At 41.5% G+C, this 24583-nt stretch overlaps 1 protein-coding gene across 1 annotated transcript in view; it reads left to right on the plus strand.

Moving 5' to 3' along the window:
* The window catches only part of kn (EBF transcription factor knot), an 891516-nt gene that overhangs the window by 73668 nt on the left and 793265 nt on the right, over positions 1-24583 (plus strand). Inside the window, exon 2 of the mRNA XM_067139000.2 lies at positions 19452-19605. Within this exon, the coding sequence (XP_066995101.1) occupies positions 19452-19605 (154 nt within the window). The remainder of the gene's footprint in view (positions 1-19451; positions 19606-24583) is intronic.

A 24583-nucleotide genomic window follows, 5' to 3' on the forward strand; every position in this document is an offset into this window, starting at 1 on the left:
CCTTACATATCCTTCTCTCTATGGCTGACGTAAGCCCCTAGTGGTCTCATGAGATTTCTGGAACGTTATCTGTCGCAGCCAGGTGGTGGGTATTGCCAGTAATATTACGTAACTTGAGGTTCGTCTTGTGTGATAATGTGGGGGCCTGCGTCTTTTAATCCATGTTTATTAGGCATCCAATATTGCTCATTTTGTATCCTTCTTCTAAATTCATATTGTTCGGGTGTTTCATAATTTTGATAGACCGCGGTTTTCTTTTCGAGATTCCAGGGGATATCTGCTAAGATCTTGTCAAATGAAATTTTGTGTATTGTGTCGTAAGAATGCTTAGTTACAGCTGAAATATCTGTGTCTTGGTGCCGCGTGCCGGATAAGTTCTTTTAGTTGGGTATAGATCAGACTATTCGTTTTGCCCACGTAACACGTTCCGCAGCTACATTCAATGTGGTAGACTCTAGGAGCCTGTAATTCTATTATGCCTCTGATTGGTGGTAGATGACGGGTTAACTTCCGGTGTTGTTTATAGATGGTCATTATGTCATATTTGTCTACTACCTTGCCGATCCTGTCTGCAGTGTTCCTAATGTAAGAAGTAGGCCTATTGCTTTTTTTCAGATGGGTCAGTTCTTTCTCACGGGCTAGAAAATTATGTTATTATTATTATTGTTTTATTATTGTTATTGTTATTGCTTGCTTGTTGTTTTAAGGGTCCTAAGATTGAAGGTCATCTGCCTATTATTATTATTATTATTATTATTATTATTATTATTATTATTATTATTATTATTATTATTATTGTTATTATTATGCAAAGGCTATATAATCCGTATCAATGGTAAGTCATGCATATTTCAGACTTAATTAATCACATAATACAGTCATTAAAGCGTGGATGGTTTCTATTGACTCAAAAATATGTTGAGGTACACTGTTATGAAAGTACTGTAATTCCATACAGATCTGCTCGTCTGGAAATTCCTAGCATTCAGGTTTACCGGATGCGACTAAAATCCTCTTAGCCGAGATCCTCTGAACTGACCGTCTTACTGACATATCAGCCATGGACTCAGACGCTTAGGTGCCATTAGCAAGTGACTCCATGCTCTGATTTAGGCTGGCCAGAAGTTACTGAACTGTGATGTGAAGCTGAGTGAAGTGAAAAAAACATGTTTCGCAAAGTAGAAAGAAGACCTTACGTAGAGGCGGTATACCATTAGCTAATGCTTAGGTGTAATACTCGTAATTTTCTCCTAATTTAATTTCTAATTAATAGTCGACCTCCTTTACTCAAAGTTAATTAATTTCCGGTCAATATACATTGAATTTCAATGAAAACTGTTTTCACCTTTCCGCAGAAATGGAGGCCAGATCCATCAGTGATAAATGGTGAGGATCTAATCTGTAATATGGGAACAAGAGAAAGGTGGACTGTAACCCTGTACGAGTTAAACAATCGCTTTTCTCTCCCTCTTCATGTTCCTCTACCTCCTGCACTCCGCTCTGCCTCGCCCCTCCCCCTCTTGTAACGCGATTTACTTAATTTCATTTTCAGCAAGTAAGCGCAGGAGGAGACGAGGCGACTGCTGTTCGCTATTCGCCCGCTCGCTCACAACAGGAGTCAATGCGCAGTGCCTTCCACACTCTTGAGCGATTTACAACTTTATATGGCAATTTAGAATTTTCGCCAGTATACTCTTCTACTTTATTTTTCGAACTATACCTATATGTTGCTTCAAAGCACTCCTAAACAGAACATAAAATTCATGGTGCTACGGACCATCGGGCTGATGGATAAAGTCCATCGTCCATAGCCTTAACCTCTAATACGAAAGGCAAGTCAGCATAAGCGCCGAACTAGCAACAAGAACGATCTTGCGTGTCCGTAAACAGGTAGGGCCTATTCCACCAATCAGATGTCTTTAGTGTGCAACGTGAAGCGACCCATGTTGGTAGATTTACCATTACGAGGAATTTCACGAATCTAAGAACTCCTGAACACTAATCAACTGCGCCATGATTCAATCTGGCAACCTTGAACATAGAACACGAGGGCAACAACCAACTACGCTATGCAGCCAGTCTCAAGCTTTGCTGATGATGCTTGTTGTTTAAAGGGGCCTAACATCTAGATCATCAGCTCCTCAAGCTTTGCAACAACCAATCAAAATCCGCCATCAATCGCTCATAACATTTGTTCCCATAATACAGTTTTATCTGTCTAGTGTACTAATACGTATATTTGGAGATCTCTAGACAGTGCAGTATTTATTAAGGAGAACAACCAACTCACCCCATGGTGCAACACCCCAAAGTGCCGTGACCTACCAAACGACCGCTGCTCAGTCCGAAAGCCTGCAGATTATGACGTGTATGGTCAGCATGATGAATCCTCTCGGCCGTTATTCTTGGCTTCCTATACCAGGGCCGGCGTCTCGCCGTCAGGTAGCACCTCTATTGCAATCACGTAGGCTGAGTAAACCTCGAACCAGCCCTTAGATCCAGGTAAAAGTTCCTGAAATTGCCAGGAATCAAACCCGGTGCCTCCGGATAAAAGGCCGGCACGCTACCCGTACACCGCTTGGCCGCCTATTGAAACGACCATACTGCATATGTATATTGTACCCATAAGAAAAGGGCACTATATATATATATATATATATATATATGCTTTTCAGCTTAATTTCAAATCAGATGGCCGGGTGGTAGGGAGCTGGCTTTCTGACCCTTTGGTTCCTCCAGGCGAATGCCGGGATGGTCCCTAACTTAAGGCCACGGCCGCTTCCTTCCCTCATCCTTGCCTATCCCTTCCAATCTTCCCATCCCCCTACAAGGCCCCTGTTCACCATAGCAGGTGAGGCCGCCTGGGCGAGGTACTGGTCATACTCCCCAGTTGTATCCCCCGACCAAGAGTCTGAAGCTCCAGGACACTGCCCTTGAGGCGGTAGATGTAGGATCCCTCGCTGAGTCCGAGGGAAAAACCGAACCTGGAGGGTAAACAGATGATGATGATGATGATGATGCACTATTTCTTCAATGGAAAAGTAAATGGACCGCTAATAAACGGTAGCTTTCTTGATTTAGTGGCTGATAACCGAGTGGCATTGTCACTACTTCTCAGGAAGGTGGCTTCGGCTTGAATCCCAGCAAAAAGTCCTTCCTTCCTTCCTTCCTTCCTTCCTTCCTTCCTTCCTTCCTTCCTTCCTTCCTTCCTTCCTTCCTTCCTTCAAGTATATCGTTGTTGCCGAGACAGAACCTTCTATGTGATAATATTTTTCTAGATATATTGACCCGCAGCACATGCATTATGAAGAGCGAGAATGCCTTGACAACATTCACACAATATTGCACCTTAGATGATAGAACTTTACCGGTCAAAGTTATATTTCACGTAGGAGGTTTTGTCCCGGCAGCGACGATATGCCATGTGCAACAAGACAAATTTCAGGAAAGCTGAAGTGAGCAATACCAAGTTCCAGCCACTCGAGAACTGGGTTCAAATTTCCCCTTTCCTACCCAGATTTTTCTTCAAGGCTCGTACTCCCCTCAGAATTGGATGGCTCATTCATTTGGCAATGTGTGTATATGTATTAGAGTGGTATACGGAACAGTTTCTGATGCTTCATGGCATGCACGTCTATCTATACAAATTCTTCCTATTTTTGTCGCCCCCTTCCTTTGACCCTTAACCCTACAACTACAAGGTTCTACCAGATACTTTTATATCTAAGGCGTGGTAAAAATTGACCTGTATATTTTTCAGGATATTGAGAACATGCGTATTTTGGTATAATTAATTTGTAAATATTACATTCACAAGCATAAATTAGGGAACCTGAATTTAAATGAAAATTGAATGTGGAAAGGCATGAGAATTTATTTCAGTTTTTCTTGAATTGAACTGTCACTGTTCAATATCACTGTCGTCTTCCGAACAAATCCTGGTAGTTCTTTGACAATATTTTTAATTGCTTATCTACGTTACGTCTCATAGTACCGTAGTAGAGTATACATGCATATATGACATAATAATAATAATAATAATAATAATAATAATAATAATAATAATAATAGTAATAATAACAATAATGGTCCGCCTCTGTGGGGTAGTGGTTAGCGTGATTAGCTGCCACCCCCGGAGGCCCGGGTTCGATTCCCGGCTCTGCCACGAACATTTGAAAAGTGGTACGAGGGCTGGAACGGGGTCCACTCAGCCTCGGGAGGTCAACTGAGTAGAGGTGGGTTCGATTCCCACCTCAGCCATCCTGGAAGTGGTTTTCCATGGTTTCCCACTTCTCCTCCAGGCGAGTGCCGGGATGGTACCTAACTTAAGGCCACGGCCGCTTCCTTCCCGCTTCCTTGCCTATCCCTTTCAATCTTCTCATCCCTCCACAAGGCCCCTGTTCAGCATAGCAGGTGAGGCCGCCTGAGCGAGGTACTGGTCCTACTCCCCAGTTGTATCCCCGACCAAGAGTCTGAAGCTCCAGGACACTACCCTTGAGGCGGTAGAGGTGGGATTCCTCGCAAAGTCTGAGGGAAAAACCGAACCTGGAGGGTAAACAGATGATGATGATGATGATGATGATAATAATAATAATAATAATAATAATAATAGTAATAATAATAATAATAATAATAATAATAATAATAATAATAATAATAAATAGGTCTATTACAAACATGAATACATTTTTGTGTTCTATCAGGGATTCGCATGATATTACATTTTGTAATTAGTGCTCAGAAAACTTCAACTGAAAGTCTTCGGGGGAGGTAGTTTTAAAAATAAAACTTTTGTTACCATCATACTACAGAATTTCTGAACTCTTTACTTCTGCTAAAATTCCACGATGGTTCCTTGATCCTGACATGGCTGTTTTGAACTTTTCCAGAAATTTTGGGGGTCGCCACTTTTAGTGGGTTCGGAAAACCTGTTTTGTGGTACTTTGTACGATTCATTGGAGCTTCTAGGGTTAAGTTTCTAGCTCTTCATTTCGGCTAACCTTCTATTATAAGGTCATAGTAGTCAAAGATTCCTACATAATACTTACTACCAGTTCGAATATTGTTCTGAACTGTTGTGACATCTTGGTTCGAGTGTGGATTACAAAATGATCTCGACTGAGAAAACATAACTTACTATAGGCCTATATGAAGAGGATATTGCACTGGAATGAAGATAATGTAATGACTCCACAACACCCCTCCCCCATCCCTTACGCAAGCCAATCTAAATTGAATCTCTTAATTGTTGATACAAGATATTTAAATATGTTGCCGATACTGTAGTAGCACTCCTGAATGATCCTGCGTGGGTAAAGGTGCTCCCACGGGAATTATAACTCACTCTCCAGCCTATATAGGACTATACAATTCTAGAGCCGTAGGAAATAATACGGTGTATAAATTTGGCGTGTAGCAGTGTGTATAGGGTAGCCTAAAGGGTCGTGTATCTCGATCACGACTGAATTTGTTCCCGAGGCAATGGAGCTTTTCATTGGGTTGTATATCGCCGTCATGTACAGGCACAATAACGCCAATTATTAGAACACTGATTGCTAGAGTACCTATACATTATCGAGACCGTTATTGCCACGGCCCACAGGCTAAAGCCATGGCCAGCTCCCTCCATATTGGGTGACCCAGCCGATATCCTCCAGTGTTTTTAATTAGAAACAAACGTTGTTTAATTGTGAACTCTTGAATCAGGTGGACGATCAAATACATTTTTTTACAAACACCACGAGGGATTTCAGGTGTATATACCACCTATATTCAATACACTTTTGTCCTATGCGAAAGATGAATATTTCATTTGTGGTAATTTTTTACCACGGGTTCGTTCGCTTGTTTTATGCCGCGTACTGCTGTTTTTAAGCTTGCCTATTATATTTGTTTTGGCGTAAAATGTTGGAGGATATAATTCAATAATTTTGAATGCTTCGTTACTGTAAGGCAACTTAATAATTCTAATTTAAAATACAATAATGAACTTAAAACAAAGTTTTTTGTGCGTTATATTTTGATATTTTTGCTGAAATATTAGATCGGAGTAATTGAGCCCCATTATTTAACTTCATACGTTTTCGGTTCAAGAGAAATGGATACTAGATGCCTGAACTAGATATCTCATTACGCCTGGATATTTGATTAACAATATGAGTGATCTACCAGCTCGTTTTGGTGACCTGTGTTTCAAAGAAATGAATAAACAGTCAGTTCGTATGCGTCAACTAATCAAACATTGTAATAATCTACTGATGTTAATGAAACCCTTCATTTATTTCGACTAGCTTTGTTAAATGTATTCCGAAGGCTATGGTCAAGTGAAATGAAATGTCGTATGGCTTTTAGTGCCGGGATATCCCAGGACGGATTCGGCTCACCAGGTGCAGGTCTTTCTATTTGACGGCCGTAGCCGACCTGCGGGTCTTGATGAGGATGAAATGATGATGAAGACAACACCTACATCCAGCCCCCGTGCCATTGGAATTAACCAATTAAAGTTAAAATCCCCGACCCGGCCGGGAATCGAACCCGGGACCCTCTAAACCGAAGGCCAGTACGCTGACCGTTCAGCCAACGAGTAATCTTGCACTATTGAGAAAATAATAATAATAATAATAATAATAATAATAATAATAATAATAATAATAATAATAATAATAATAATAACACTTGTCTTTGTCCATGACCGCTGATAAAGTGAAAATAGAAACAGGACATCCAGTCTGACGTGGAATCCGAATCACAGAGACTTGATCTTCCATTCCCAAAATTCAAAATGGTTGTTGAAGATACAAAACCTCGTATGTCACAATGCTCTTCCTATTCATTATTTTACTTAAGACTGGTCACGCCTCCCAGCCACATATGGATATTTAGTCCATCAGAACGATATTCGTTGGGTTAATTTTCCTATGCTCACTTGTAAAAGAAAATGAACCTTGACGTACCGCACTGTAGGGATGTATGTTTGCGTGACGTATTTACGCAATCCACAAGTGCCTGTATGAAGTATTTACTCACTCCTACAGTATAATGTGCGTAAATGTATAACGCAAACATATATTCCTACAGTGCGGTTCGGTAAGGTCCATTTTCTTTTACACGTATGCGTAGGAAAGTGAACATCACGAAAATTGTTCTGATGGACTGCATATCGTCCATTAAGAATTAATACCGCGTACCTGACAATGCTCTTGCTATCCATTATGTTCCTTAAGATTGGTCACGCCAACCAGTTACATATGGATATCTAGTCTATGAGAACAATTTCCGTTAAGTTCATTTTCCTATACCGCTGTTTAAAGGAAAATTAACCTTAGCGTACCATACCGTACTGTATGTTGGCATGTAGTATTACAGTAAAATGCGTGTAAGGTTCATTTTCCTTTACACAGCCGCATAGGAAAACGAGCACAACGAAAGTTGCTCTGATGGACTGCATATCCATATGTGGCTGGGAGGCGTCACCAGTCTTGATGAACATAATGGATACGAAGAGTATTGTCAGATACGCCGTATTGTTTCTGGAGGAACGATATTCACATGTGGCTGGGAGGCGTGACCAGTCTTTAGCGTTATAACATAGTAGGTTTTGTATCTTCAACGACGATATGGATATGCAGTCCATAAGAACAATTTTCATTTTCCTACGCGGGTGTGTAAAGGAAAATTAACCTTAAAGAAAGTCGCTGCCGGGACAAAACCTCCTATGTGAAATATTTTAGCTTAGAACTTTGGCCTGTAATGTTCTATCATCTAAGGTGCAATATTGTGTGAATATTGTCAAGGCATTTTCCCTCTTCTTAATGTATGTGCTGCGGGTCAGTATATCTCCAAAAATGTTATCACATAGGAGGTTTCGTCCCGGCAACGACGATATATTATAGTGTAGGAGTGCGTAAACAGGTCATGCAAACATACATTCCTACAATGTGGTACGGTAAGGTTCATTTTCCTTTGTACGCATGCATAGGAAAATGAACACAACGAAAATTGTTCTGATGGACTGCATATCCATATGTGGCTAGAAGGCGTGACCAGTCTTAAGGAAAAGAATGTATGGAAAGATAATTGTCAGACGCGCGGCACTGCTCGCGCACCGACGAAATGTGTAGGCCTACAAGTGATGTCCCTGAACACTTTTCACGTTTACCCCTTTTTTGGGAATCCATCTTTCAGCATTATCCGAACTGGGGTCCGACTCGTTGGTTGAATGGTCAGCGTACTGTCGTTCGGTTCAGAGGGTCGCGGGTTCGATTACCGGCTGGGTTGAGGATTTTAACCTTTATTGGTTAATTCCAATGGCTCGAGAGCTGGGTGTTTGTGCTGTCCCCAACATCCCTGCAACTCACACACCACACATAACACTATCCTCCACCACACTAACACGCAATTACTAATACATGACAGATGCCGCCCACCCTCATCGAAGGGTTTGCCTTACAAGGGCTGCATTCGGCTAGAAATAGCCACACGAAATTATTATTGTATAATACCCGAACTGGGGCCTTGATCTACATGCGGTTTAGTTTAACGCAGAGGAAAAGTCGTTCCTAGAAATTTTCTCACAATTTGGCATGTACTCATGAGGGTGGCTTTCTACAGTTCAACGTACATGTGGGGATGCTGATTATTATTAAAATTTTTATAACGCTTTCCCTACACCCTGTTATAGTCGCAAGTATGATCTATGTCAGACATGTGGATAGGCCCTGTTTTACGATTGAATGCCCTGCTTGAGTCCAACCATATGGTAAAGGTAAGGTAATGGTGTATTCTGCCCGAAGACAGGTCCGAACCTGCGCAGAGGTGTTCCTGGGCCGGAGTTTACGTGCGGTAGGGTGGGCAGTTCATTTCCGCACCTCCATTCCCTTACCCCCAACCAACAGCGCTTGGCAACCCATTCAAATCTCTACCACTCCCAATGTTGCTTAACTTCGGAGATATCAAGGGATCCAGTGTTTCAACACGGCTACGGCCGTTGGTCAAACCATATGTGGAGGGATTTATTTTAAGTTTTGTGAATAGGCCTATGTGTTGGGCAAACACAAACTCCAGTCCCCGAGTCAGAGGAATTACAGTAGAAATGTAAGTAGGAAATATGTATTGCAGGTTTCTTATCTAATAATCCAGTATTATATTTCTGGCCGAAATTTATTTAACTTATTACACTGTTTCTCTTAGTATATTCGACTTCAGGTATGGATAATTAATTGGATATATTTTATTTTGATTTTCCCTTTAAATGAGAATGCGTGTTTCTCATGCCGGTATGAAGGATTTGTATTCATCTAGCCACTGAATCTTCAAGAGATATATACTTCCGTGTACCTTATTATCATCTGGAACACAGGCACAGCCAAGAGCCTCATCCATCGCGGTACATTTCTCAAGACAGCCCTCTGGCATGGTGCAATCTTTCACCACTCGTTCTAATCGGCGCGCAGGCTTTATTCAGGCAGGCCGGCGCTGCCGCGCTAAGATAAAGTCCACGGGCACAAATTGAGCTCTACAATTCGCTGAAATACTCGACAGTGAAAAATCTTCGGTTCCTTGTTGCCCTACCAGCGGAGTAGGAACAACAGTAATCCCTTCCCCACACTGTTATCACTGGCGCGTCCATCACGGGATGGGAAGTTGTGTAGCAAATTCTATGCAGAAGGTATATCTTGCTTTGGAGGAACAATGAATATGAGTCAGCTTCCGTATAATTTGTACAGGTGGACATTCTCAATCTACATCATATTTATCAGAATGTGGAAACGTCTTGCAGTTATTATTCAAACACAATGTTCAGTACAAACAAGACAATGTGGCATAATAACCGAAACAGAAATGTCATGAAGCACAGAATAGCAAGTTTTAACCAATCAATCTTCATATACGGAAAATCTCATAAAGAATCTTAAATAATCACTATAGATAATGATTAGTGGGACGTAAAGCCAATAACATTACTTATTATTAACATCAGTGAATTGCTAACTCATTATTGTGCTGAGAAATAAACAGATAAATAGTTCACAGTGTGTGTGCTGCGCGTTGTCGGAATACTCACCTTATTCTGTAGCTCTTGTTGCAGTTACTACCGTCGTATGTGATCTAACAAAACTGAACTAGCGCCTACCACTTAGATGTTTGTGTAACCTTCTATTTTCAACTTTTACATCTAAATGTTAGTTTCTCGACCCCGACTTAGTCCGAAGGTATTCGAAGGTGTTGCAATACGCCAGTCTTGTGTCAGTAAATTTACGGGCACGTAAAATAAATCCGGTGGAAAATTATTCTGGCAATCCTGCAGGACGTGAAACTAATGTTGTTATCATCATCATCATTATAATGAACTTTAATAGACAAAGCATTTTTAGAACAAACTAAGATTGAATTAGAAGCTACATGGTTCCTGAGTGTGTATACATCAAGCATTGGCTCACTGACCCAAACCGATCGTCATTGGGAGATATGATCTTTTGCCCGAACAGCGACGTTATACCGTAGCTTAAGAAACAGTACCACGTATCTGACAATTCTCTTCCTATTCATTATTTTACTTTAGGCTGGTCACGCCTCCCCACCACATACGGATATGCAGTCCATCAGAACAATTTTTGTTGTGTTCATTTCCCTCTGCAGACGTATAAAAGGAAATGAAACTTCAATACCTGGTATTGTACGAGTGCGTAAATACGTCATGAAAACTTACATTCCTGCAGAACGCTACGGTAAGGTTCATTTTAATTTCATTTACAGATATGTTATAGTGGTGAAAATGTAAATCCGTAGCCTGTTTCCAGTCATTCGACCGGGTCAGGAATGGAATGAATGACGCCCCCATCTAGCGGCGAGGATAGGAATTGTGCCGGCTGACGAAGCCTGTCGCACTCCTCCGGGGCAATGATAAATGGCTGACAGATGAAATGTTAATGGAGAGTGTTGTTGGAATGAAAGATGACAGTGAAAACTGGAGTACCCTGAGAAAAACCTGTCCCACCTCCTCTTTGTCCAGCACAAATCTCACATGGAGTGACCGGGATGTGAACAACGGTATCCAGCGGTGAGAGGCCGGAGCGCTAACGCCTGAGCCACGTAGGCCTTATGTTATAGTGTTATGCGTTATGTTTTGAACTTGTGTGTTTGACGGACTGAAAGCTCCTTCTTTCCAAAATGAAATGATGTTGAACACGTAACATTAATACAAATTTTCAGAAAATATTGCGATGATTTCAAGAATAAGCCTTTGGTTTTCTTGTTATTTGTTTTGGGTAGCACAGAGGCAGGCAGGCTTTCTGGTGACGATGGGATAGGAAATGGCTAGGACTGAGAAGCGATTCACCGTGGACTTAAATAAGTTACAGCCCCAGCATTTTACTGATGTGAAAATGGGAAATCACGGTAAACTATCTTCAGGGCTGTCGACAGTGGGGTTTGAACCCACCATCGTCCGACTGCAAACCCACAACTACATGAATAAAACAGCGCGACCAACGTGCTGAGTTCCAAGAATAAAATATGTTGGACCGAATATTTTAAATATCATGTAAAGAATCCAGTAGAACAACTGAACAGCAACATTTCACATTTTATAATTAAGAAACTTTTATCACTTTTAACTATCATGAAATGAACGCAACGTTACATAGGAAACAATTCTCAAGACATAGTCCATGAAGTCTCCTTTCAGGAATATAACGTGGTTTTTTTCAGTTAATAATGTACAGGGCTTTTATCAATAATTCCTGCAGTGTTTCTCTTCATCAAGGACTTCATTATTCAGTAGGCCTAAGTGTCCGTAAACTTTTTATTTCATTCTCATTAAATTTATGCTTTAACCTTTTCACTACTTTCTATGTTAATGATAGCAGAAATATCTACATAATATTATCTGACTGACTAACGCTGAGTACATATACAAGCATATTCATATCTCAGGCGGAAATCTGTAATTAGCTTAATGCTTATTAGATAGCAGCTCCTGATTAAGTGTCCTTGAAGAGTCCCCCATTTGACACGACTATATCCGTTATCGTTTGAAACGCCATTCTCGTGGCACGAACACATTTTACTTCTGTGACAATTGGACTTGAAACAGGTGCGGTTTCACGGAATATAACGAATAGGTACAACTTAACGTAATGTCGTCGTCTGTGTCTTGCTCATTTAAGATGCCAGCCTTGCCTGGAATGAAAGATGGTTCTTCGCGATCAATGTCACAGGCGACAAGAGCATTCCGTTAATATTGCAGTGTGCTGAGAACAGGCTGCTTTTCTGCACTGCGATAAACCACGAGTTTTATTGACAGAAAATTAAAATTACGTGGAAATACGAGTAATAATCAGTGGACAGCATTCATAACCATAAGTAGTTTAGAAAAGATCGTGGAGTAGAAGTCTCTTCGTATGATACAGAGCACCAAGGACCTTTCTCTTTTCCTCTCCCGCGCTATAATACATCCATTCGCATAAAGTTTAGAACAATACTGGAATAGTCTGTGTCTGCATCAAAAGATCGCAAAGGCGAAGAAGTTCTGAAAGCGCACAAAAGTTGACCAATTACAAGCGTACAGGTTATCTTGTGATTACCAAGCGAGATTGGCGCGTGGTTCGGTTCGCATAGCTGTGAGCTTCCATTCAGAAGACGGTGGGTTCGATTGCATGCGTCGGTAGCCATGAAGACGGCTTTCCGTGCTTTCCCTTCTTCACACCAGGCAAATGTTGGACCGTACCTTAATTAAGAACACGGCCTTGACCTTCCCAGTCCTAGCCTTTTTTCCATCCTTGCATTTTCGAAAACCTTCTATGTTCAGTGCGAAGTTAAACCACTAGCAAAAAATAAAAGAAATATTATGCAGAGGTCTCTGCATGCAGTATGTTCGCAGAGGAAATCGCAGGTGAAGGGTAAAAATTATTGTTTGGTTTGCCTGTTTTGATACCAGATGTTATCTAAGACGCTTTTGTAATAGTCTACTCAATAGAGTTGCGCCGAAAATGGATGAAAATGATAATCTCCCGTCACACGGCCGGGTAATAAATAGAATGAATGAAGCTCCCATCTAGCGGTGAGGATAGGAATTGTGCCGGCTGCCGAAGCCTATCGCACTGCCCTGGGGCAACGATTAATGACCGAAAGATGAAATAAAATGATATTGGATAGTGTTGCTGGAATGAAGGATGACAAGGAAAATCGGAGTACTCGGAGAAAAATCTGCTCCGCCCCCACTTTGTCCAGCACAAATCTCATATGCAGTGACGGGGATTTGAACTGAAGACAGTTTATTTCCCCATATACAGTGGGCTATTGTCACTGTCGGCCCCACGGTGTAGGAATAGATGCCTGCCTCTTAACCGGAGGCCCCGGGTTCGATTCCCAGCCAAGTCAGTGTTTTTTACTTGGACCTAGGGGCTGGCTCGAGGTCCACTCAGCCTACCTTATGAAATTGAGGAGCTATTTAATGGTGAGATAGCGGACCTTTTCTGGAACGCCAAGAATAACGGCCGAGAAGATTCGTCACGCCGACTACGCGACACTTCGTAATCTGCAAGCCTTCGGGATGAGCAGCGGTCGCTTGATAGGCCATGCCCTTTTGGTAACTTGCTCCATGGGGTTTCTTTTGGTTTGCTTTATTCATACTGCTAATGCTTCACATACTACTAATGGAGCCGAGTGACTTCACAAGAGAATTGTTAAAAATGAAATTCCCTCAGTCACAGGTATCCTCACCGAAACTCAAGCGGAAGCATAATTCAGTATTCAAGGTGCCAACAACAAACAACGCAAAACGGAGTGGGTGGTAATTTACTCACACATTAAGAAATGTCAGAAGAGCGAATGCTATCCCGGTTGGTCCAGTTTTACGACCGGATGTCCTATCTGACACCAACATTCAGTGGAAAAATATATTCGCTAATGCGTGTTTCTATGGTAGTAGTTTAATGTTAATGAAGACAAATACAAACACCTAATCGCTAAGTCAGACGAATTCATTACACACAATTAAAATATCTGACCTTGTCAGGAATCAAAGGCCACTACGCTAACCGTTCAGCCAAGGAGCCGGGCAAGAAAAACACAAGAATATGATTTCTTCAAACACCTTCAGTATAAATTAACAACTATAATCTCTCGGAGATGTGTTTTACAAGTATGTGCACTTCTAAATACGAGAAATGCTAGGCTGAAAATTTTCTAAGTCCCTGGGTACAAGAACGACCGAAATGAAGTATCCCGTCCTCATAAAGATTTCTTTCGATAGCTAATACACGAAGGTGTATCTGCATTTTGCAATAAAAGGGTACATTTCTATGCGTTTAGAACGAGGTTAGATGGCAACATTAGCTACAAATTCCCCGAAGCGCTACTTGTCACTTTCCTAGCAAAATATAATTTATAGGCAAAGTGTGTATTGGACAAATGCTTAATGCAGAGTAAGGAAAGGAAACATTATCTTAAGAAAAACCATAGCACAGGAACTGGTACACAGAGTTAGACGCTTAGGCGTCCACTCAGTTCTTGTCTTCAATTGGAACAGGAACCTCACCTTTCCGTCAGCTGTGTAATGTGATGATTCCTTTGCTTAGCTTCTCAGGAAGGTGCTTCGGATAACAAAGGGCGAGAACTTAATTATGACAATGGACATTTCTATCCGCAAAAAAAAAAAAAAAAGACAAAAATGCTGGTCTTAAACCCACTATCACGGGGTCTGGAGGCCAATATTGTTTTACTCGACTATAGATTAATAATAATAATAATAATAATAATAATAATAATAATAATAATAATAATAATAATAATAATAATACCGAGCGATTGGCATCATGCACTCAATCTGGAGATAGTGAGTTCAAACTCCACTGTCGGAAGCCCTGAAGATGATTTTCAGTGGTTTCCCTTTATCACACCAGGCAAATGCTGGAACTACAGTACCTTAATATAAGGCCATGGTCGCTTCCTCCTTATTCCTAGCCATTTCCTATCGATCGTCACCATAAGACCTGTCTGTATCAGCACGATGTAAAGCAAAATTGTGCCGGGCTGAAAGGCTGAGACGGTTGAGGCACTGGCCTTCTGACTCTAAATTGGCAGGTTCGATCCTGGCTCAGTCCGGGAGTATTTGAAGGTGCTCAAACACGTCAGCCTCGTGTCGGTAGATTTACTGGCAGGTAAGGAACCCCTGCGGCATTAAATTCTGGCACCTCGGCTTTTCCGAAAACCGTAAATTAATTAGTGCGATGTAAAAAGCAATATTATTATTAAAATTGTTTATTAAAAGATCATAATACTGAGTTAGTTGGCTACATCGCTTAGATCACGTAGGTGTTTCGTGGATATTGGGTTTGAACCCCACTGACGTCAGCTCTGAAAATGGTTTTCCATGTTTCCCGATTTTTCCTCCGTGCAAATGCTGGGTCTGTACCATAATTAAAGCCGCAGTAGCTAGCTTATTAGTTCTAGCCCTGCCCAATACCATCGTTACCAGAAGAACAGTATAAGGTAATAATAACAATAATAATAATGAAGCATGTATTGCAGGAATTGCAGGAGATGCGGCTAAAAATCCAGAGGATGAAAGTGCATCAAGCTGATATTTTACTGACGGACGGGATGTCAAAGGAGATTGAGGGTGGGCTTGATAAACTCAGTACCTTAGCTGCTGGTCCGCCTTCCGGAAGACCGAGATTCGAATACCTATCGATCCAGGGCTGAGATATTTATCTCAAAATTCACGCAGCGTCAGGAAGGGTATCCGGCCGTTAACCTCTGACCAAAACCAAAAGAGCCGAGTTAAGTGACCAAGATGGTTGAGGCGTTTGCCTCCTGACTCCAACATCCTGGCTCAGTCCGGTGGTATTCGAAGGTCCTCAAATACGTCAGACGCGTGTCGGTAGACTTACTTGCATGTGAAAGAAATCCCGCGGGACAACATTCCGGCATCTCGTCGTCTCCAGAATCGTCCGAAATGTAGTTGGGGGACGTAAATAAAATTATTATTAAAACTATATGGATCTGGGTGGCTCCTGTGACTCCAGAAATAACTCGGATAAAACCAAACCCCATGGCACTACAGCCCTTGAAGGGCTTTGGCCTACCAAGCGACCGCTGCTCAGCTCGAAGGCCTGCAGATTACGAGGTGTCGTGTGGTCAGCACGACGAATCCTTTCGGCCGTTTTCCTTGGCTTTCTAGACCGGGGCCGCCATCTCACCGTCAGATAGCTCCTCAATTCTAATCACGTAGGCTGAGTGGACCTCGAACCAGCCCTCAGGTCCAGGTAAAAATCCCTGACCTGGCCGGGAATCGAACCCGGGGCCTCCGGGTAAGACGCAGGCACGCTACCCCTACACCACGGGGAAATAACCCGGATAAGCCAAAGAAAATATTTCCCGGCATTTTGGGTCGCAAAATTGGGCCGAATCCATTCAAAATGCCAACCCCAGGTAACCGGGAGAAGGCTAGTAAGGAGAATATAAGGTGTAAAATGTTACATATCTGATACACCTTGCAGTACCAACTCCTGAGAACATCCAGAAGATCAGAGAAAAGATCCACAAGTACCTTGCATCAGCATAGAGTTGTCGTTATTCCAGTATCGGCGGCGGGGGGGGGGGGGGGAGGGGAATACTTAGACCAATTCCCCGACAGCTGTATGAAGCATGTCACCAGCTAAATCTTAAGAAGAACATGTACACTGAGTTGTAAAAGCAAGTTTTTGAAACTGGAAATATTGTGGAGGCAACAGGTATTTGAAGGCTCTACAATTGAAGACAATCAGAATATCAGTAATATTTAATTAGGTGTGTATCGTAATCCTGCGCAATATAATTGAACAGCGGTGAACCAGGGGAGTCCTAGATAATGATGGTAATAATAATCATAATCATAATAATAATAATAATAATAATAATAATAATAATAATAATAATAATAATGCCGGTATGTGTGGCTCAGACGATTTAGGTGCTCGCCTTCTGAGTCCAACTTCGCAGGTTCGATCCTGGCTCAGTCCGGTGGTATTTGAAGGTGCCCAAATGCATCAGCCTCGTGTCGGTAGATTTACCGGCACGAAAAAATTTCTGCGGGAAGAAATTCCGGCACCGCGGCATCTCCGAAAACCGTCAAAAGTAGTAAGTGGGACGTAAAAATATAACATTATTATTTATTAATAATAAAAATAATAATGAAACGCAGCAGTGCGCTACTTGTCTAGAAGAGGGAACTCCAATGACTCATTCACTCATTCCACTCCTGAATCACAATTAAATTGAAATGGAATTGTCATTTCATAAGACAAACTGGTGTCGTATCATTCAAGCAGTAATAGCATTTAGATCTTCACTGTTGTCTCTATGAGACTAACCCACTTATTTAGTGAAGAACCTAGCTGTTTCCGGAAGCACGTTCTCTGCTGTAAAATTGCATTCCACCGACCTGATTTTGGCGAGCCCAGTGATCATACTGTATGCATATTGGTGAAAGGAGTATTGAGACATGTGTTGAAGGAATTGAAGGAACAGCGTCTAAGGACCTAAGGGAAACAAGTGTGGCAAACGCTCTTGAGTCCACAAACTGGGCCATGTGTTTAGCCTAAGTAGGATTGCATGGCTGGCGTTGAAGGGGAAGAGGATCTTCTTGCTGGTCACGTGACTCATTGGTAATGGAATTGGAAGAGGAGCGCGCGCAAGCGAGGACACCTGTGGTCCATGGCTCCATCTTTCTCCGATAAATACTCCGTCCTTTCCCTGCCCTGCCCCTCGTGCTCCTTGCACACGCTGGACGCAACCAGCATGACAAATACACCGATGCGTCACTTTGACACTATATCTTGGGACATAAATTTTAAAGACGGATATTTTCTCGTTTCTTTGTTCTTATCTTTCTTCTTCTATTATAGGATGGAAACGAGCAATGTGAACTTGGGAAAAGACGAACTTTAGGTATGTGACTTTCCTTTTGAATACTTTTGTAAATTTGTGATATTTCAGAAAGGACAGCAATATGCTGTGTGCCATAAAGGTTCATATTCTGCAGAGAATTATTTCATTTACATCAAATATTAAGGTACACATTGTGTTTGAGTGAGAAATCCGAATTTAACCGGTTTCATTCCAAGTCACGATGGTTGTTAGTTCCCCTTCTGTAAGTAAACATTCCGTTCACTTCCTGATAATGCAATGATAACAATTTCTTGCAAGTCTCCTTTCTTATCACCTTGACTGGTGTAAAATTAGTACTAAATCTCAAAGTCCCACTGCATGGCATCCAGAAGCAAAGACACACGTGCTGCATTTGTCGGGAACAATCAGTTGTTATTCGTAATGCCGTCCTCACACAAAAAATTACAGGGGTGTCCAACAGAAGGAACGCGGTATTACCTTGCCTACCTTTTCGAGTGTCCAGTGAAAGTGAACTGACGATCTTCTAGAGAAAATGCTCTTGGTACTGTGCTGTAAACCAAAGTGCATACCGGGTTATTTTACATGAGGGAAGGGTCTCGAAAAATTGGGAATAAAGTGCACGATATTACGGGGGCTGCTTAGCTGAGCCTGTAAATGTTTGCTCGGTTCACTTGAAAGGATTGGAGTTTGATTTTTTATCAGACAGTAGAAACTCTTAGAAACGATACCTTCACGTTTGGAAAGGCACACGGCCGTGGGGTTCATTCAACCTCCTATGGAACTGTTTGTAACTGTTGATCTCTTCAGTCTGCAGAGACTAACTTTGAGAAAATGAACTTATAAACTAACTGAACGAGAAAAAATATTACCAGTATTGCACCTGAAAAAGAAACAGCTTAATTAAAGTAGGGTGACATGTTCCGTCCTTGAAGGAAAATCATCAGATTTATCAAATCACACTCAAATATTTATTTCTGTTTCATTCTTAGGAACAAGAAATATGGTGCTTATCATAATGATGTCCTCCTTTGTCTCTATTCCAGCATTTGCAGAAAATGACTTTGTTTCTAAATTTCTAAACTGTAAATGCGTACGTGTTAAGAAAAATGAACCGTAACGTACCGCAGTGTAGGAATGTATGCTTGCATGACGTATTTACGCGTTCCTACATTATAATAAATTTAAGGTTTATTTTCCTTAACACATAAGCCCAGGAAAATGAACACAGTTAATATTGTTCTGAGAGACTGCATATCCATATCGACGACCTAGTTCTAGTACCACGTATCTGACAATGCTGTTCTTATCCATTATTTTCCTTAAGACTGGTCACGCCCCCTCAGCCACATATGGGTATGCAGTCGATCAGAGCTATTTCCGTTGTGTTCCTTTTCCTATGCGTTCGTCTAAGGGAAAATGAACCCTACCGTACCATATTGTAGGAATGTGAGCCACGTGGCGTATTTACCCACTTCTACAGTATAAAACCGACGATATTCCTCTTTTTCCCCTCTGGCGATATTCATTTCTGAGGCAATGGTTTATTTCTTTCTTTACAGTGTTGGCATTGGACGCGCTCACTTCGAGAAGCAGCCGCCCAGCAATCTACGCAAGTCGAATTTTTTCCACTTTGTGATCGCCCTCTATGACCGAGCGGGTCAGCCCATCGAAATTGAGCGCACCGCCTTCATCGGCTTCATTGAGAAGGACCAGGTAAATAATTTGATTTCTTGTCAGTTGTACACCAACGTATTCTTGTCCGACACGTATGTTATTGTATTAGTGCTTAGTTGGTGTTTCTTCATTGAATAGCACGTGTGTAATTAAGAACGTATGCACAAAAAGATCTAATCCTCAGAAGAGAACATTGGTAGCATGCATTCATGTTTTATTTCCATCTCTTCCTTAAGAACGCATTCTAGAATTATTTCCTTGAACGTTTCTAACAAATTTGAATTCAAAATTAACTGAACAAAATAAATTATCAATTTAAGGTTTGTTATTTTATACTCATGCTTTAAATTTAAGAATAATACTGAACAGTATACGAACAAAAAGTTGGTGTGGATGTGAGGCTTGAAATCACGTCCCAGTGCCGTACCAAACAATCTGTGGTTACTGTGACCTTGGTCATGTGCGTGGTGTTGCTAGAAGCAAACAGACGACTCTCAGGCGTGATCAATTCTGAAGATGTTTTGAACAGTTTATTAATTAGAAGAATCATTATGTCGAGATAAGTAGCTCAGTCAACATAGTGATGGCTTTCTGAGCCTCTTAAGGAAGGTTCGATCTCGCCTATGTCCACTCAAATACATTAGCTCAGTAGCGACAAATTAAAAGCCAAGTGAAATAAGTTCTATGGGACAATATTTCGGAACCTTGGTGTTTCCGAAAATCTTGAAAGTAGTTAGAAAGACGTAAAATAATAACATTATTGTATTAAAAATGCCTGACATTGCTTATTCTCAAACGACACAAAACCTATCTAATAGGCTTACATTTAAGAATTTAATCTTATATTGATATAAATACCGACTCCTTGGCTGAATGGTTACCGTTGAGGAATTCGGTTCATTGGAGCACGGGTTCCATTCCCGACCGGGTCGGGGATTTTAACTGCGTCTGTTTAATTCTTCTGGCTCGGGGACTGGCTGTCTAATTTGTTCCAACACTCTCCTCTTCATATTCAGATAACACACCACACTACCACATAAATATGCAATAGTGATTACATCCCTCAACATAGAGTAGCGTCAGGAAATGCATCCGGCCGTAAAACGGGATCACATCCACATGTGCGACACGGTTCGCACCCGCAAACCACAGGTGTGGGAAAAGCGGTAGAATAAGTGTAAAGAGACACAGAAGGCGAAGAAGAAAAACGTATTTTTCTATAGGCCTAAAGATATTTGGTTATTTCTTCGATTCTTAGACCATTTTCGTTCTCCACTAAACTACCTCGGCAGACACGTAAAAAAGTCCAGGTGCATGTATTTAGCCACCAATATGTTAGATAAACAATTAAGAGTTAGTACCCATCTCAGGAAACAGATGGCAGCACTAATATAGACATTTTCGCTTTCGGGGGTTAGAATATTTTGCGCGCATGTCTGTAATTAAAACAATTTAATTACATGAACCAAATAATCCCTTCTTAAAGCGTGAGGATTCTTGGCTGAATGATCAATGTAATAGCCTTCGTTTCGGAGGACCTAGGGTTCGATTTCCAGCCGGGACGTGCATTTTCATTGTGTCTGGTTTATTCCTCTACCTCGGGGCTGAGTGTTTGTGTTCGTCCAAATGCACACTTTCATTCACACAAAACGTAACACACTATTGACCTCTATGGAAACACACCGAGCAAATTAACTTTGCGGTTCAACGTGTGTAGCTGTCAACTTGTATTCGGAGAATAGTGGGTTCGAAATTCACAGTCGGTAGCCCTGATGATGCTTTTCCGTGGTTTCCCATCTTCACACCAGTCTAGTGCTCAGACTCAGCTCACATTTTTTCATTCATTCCTTCCGGATCAATTTGTCAGCCTGATGCCGTTCCGTATCTCAAGTTCCGAGGCACCTTTCCCAGGTCTAAATCAAATCAACAAACACACTGTGGTTTATATCCTTTTAAAGAATCTATAGAAGCCGAAAACATATCAAGTATTTGCTTGCGTTCTCCAGCGTTCCTAAACGAAGGAAACGAACTCGTGGAGGAGTTATACTTTTTAACTATTTGCTTAAAGTCGCACCGACACAGATAGGTTTCACGGCGACGATGGGGCCGTGGCCATAGTTAAGGTACAGCCCCAGCAATTTTCCTGGCGTGAAAATGGGAAAACCACGGAAAACCTCTTCAGTGTTGCCGACAGTCGGTTTCGAACCCACTATCTCCCGGATTGAAGCTCACAACTGCGCGACCCTAACCGCACGGCCAACTCGCCCGGTAGGATTTACATTGTACGTTGCAGTGAACGATCTCAGAACACAATATAGCCCTCAAGATATTTTAAATTACATTGAATAATGAAAAGTTCGAAAGACAGAATCTCTCACTGGCAATGTACATAGCTGTCTGACGCTATTCCACAACACTAAATGGATGGAATCATTGGTACATACAGTACTCGATTGTGAGTTGTTCTCCGGATCCATAGTAACTGAATAAATAAATAATGTTATACTGTAAGGGGGTTTTTAATGCTACAGGTGTTAGTGTAGTGAACAAAAGCCACAATAAACATACGTGGCATGTGATGTGCGATTATGTTATGATTAGCGTAATACCCGATGAAAAATCAACGCCTTTATTTATTGATTCCCAGTCAGTAACCTAATTCAAACCAAATAAAAGCTCTTAATTAAGGGATTAGTAATATTGAAACAAAGAAATACACTCAACAATTTCATGTAGCAAGAGGAAGTCAAGTGGAGTTTGCTGGCGGGATGATGAAATTAGATATCGTCGCTCCTATGCCAAAATCTTGGATGTGACAATGCTCTTTCTATCTATTATTTCCCTTAAGACTGGTCGTGCCTCCCAACTACAGTACATACTGATATGTACCGAGATCGATAGCTGTAGTCGCTTAATTGCGGCCAGTAACCAGTATTCGGGATATAGTGCGTTCGAACCTCACTGTCGGCAGCCTTGAATATGGTTTTCCGTGGTTTCCCATTTTCACACCAGGCAAATGCTGGGGCTGTACCTTAATTAAGGCCACGGCCACTTCCTTCCCACTCCTAGCCCTTCCGTCACCATAAGACCTACCCGAGTCGGTGCGACTTAAAGCAAATTGTAAAAAAAAAAAAAAAAAAAAAAAAAAAAAAAAAAAAAATTTGATAAGCAGTCCATCAGAATAAGTTTCGTTCAGTTCATTTTCCTACATGCGCGCGTAAAGGAAAATGGACATTACAGTACCGCACTGTAGGAACGTATGTTTGCATGACATATTTACCCATTCCTAGTATGATGTATTTAAGATTAATTTTTCCTTTACAGTCGCACACAGGAAAATGAACTCAACGAAGACTGTTCTATAATAATAATAATAATAATAATAATAATCGAGGCCGAGGTGCCAGAATTTATTCCACCAGGATATATTTTTAGGTGCCAGTAAATCTACTGACACGAGGATGACGTATTTGTGCACCTTCAAATACCGCCGGACTGAGCCAGGATCGGATTTGCCAATTTGGGGTCAGAAGGCCAGCGCCCTACCCGTCTGAGCCACTCAGCCCGGCGAAGATTTTTCTGATTGACCACCTATCCATATGTGGCTGGGAGGTGTGACTAGTCTTAATGAACGTCATATGTAGGAAGAACATTTTCACATTCGTGGTATTGGTATAAGGGTAAGGTAAGGTAAGGGTTATTCTGCCCGAAGGCAGGTCCGAACCTCCGCAGAGGTGTTCCTGAGCCGGAGTTTACGTGCGGTAGGTTGTCCAGTTCCTTTCCGCTCCTCCAATCCCTTACCCCCCACCAACACCGCGTGGCACCCATCCATCTCCTGACCACGCGCAATGTTACTTAACTTCGGAGATCTCACGGGATCCGGTGTTTCAACACGGCTACGGCCGTTGGCTATATTGGTATAGGAGCGACGATATGTTACAGAAATTGTACAGTAAGTGCGTCGAACCAGTGGTTCCCAGCTAAGCCCCGGGCCACTTCTTACCTGTAACAGGCACCTCTTACAAATTATAAGCTCTTTACGATATTTGAAAGTACTTCTTTCGAGTTTTCAGATTTGTTTCGAAAAAAATACTTTTAGGAATCCGCGTGGAAATTTTTCGGTCATCAAATATTCCAACACCTTTACAGGTCTGGAACAATCAGTATGCAAAATTATAGCTTATGGGGTCTTTGAAAATATTTTGTTCATTTGTTTTGGAAACAATTGCTCCATTCCGCCCACCCCCTATCTAGTGAAATCTTAATTCCCCCAGGCAGTACTTTAAAAATTAAGTCAATGAATACACAATTTGGACGCTTTCATGGTAATGGAATTGCAGGTTTTTTTGCAATAATCCTTTATGGAACTACCCTAGAAATGGTCTGTGTTATGCCCTTGCGGGTTAGGGGATTTCAGGATGCATATTTGCATTTTCCTAGATTTTATCATGTCTTGGGATATACGAAGGCCATCCAGAAAATGGTAGCCGTTTGCGCAATAAAGACACAGGAGTAAATATTAACAAATATACACATTTTTATTGGAAAGCGCATACTTTACACTATTTCTCCACATAGACTCCAAATAAATTTAGGCATTTGTCATAACGTGGGACGAGTTTTTGTATTCCAGCGTCATAGTCCTCCGCCGCCAGCGTATTGAGATACGTAGTCACGGTTCGTTCAAGTTTTCAAGTTCTTCATCGCTGTCAAATCTTTTTCCCGCCAGAAAGTCTTTAAGCTTCGTAAAGAAATTAAAATCCGAAGGGGCCAAGTCCGGGGTATACGGGCGATGGTTGAAGGTTTCCCACTTGAATTGCTGCAAAAGTTGTTGTGTTATCGCAGCTGCATGAGGCCTGGCATTGTCATGAAAGAGAATGACGCCTGTAGACAATAGACCTCGCCGTCGATTTTGTATTACCCGCCGTAATTTCTTTAATGTTTCACAATACGCATTAGCATTGATTTTATCTCCACAGGCCATAAAATCAATGAACAGTACACCTCGGCGATCCCA

This window comes from Anabrus simplex, chromosome 2 (assembly GCF_040414725.1).
Source record: "Anabrus simplex isolate iqAnaSimp1 chromosome 2, ASM4041472v1, whole genome shotgun sequence".
Lineage (NCBI taxonomy): Eukaryota > Metazoa > Arthropoda > Insecta > Orthoptera > Tettigoniidae > Anabrus > Anabrus simplex.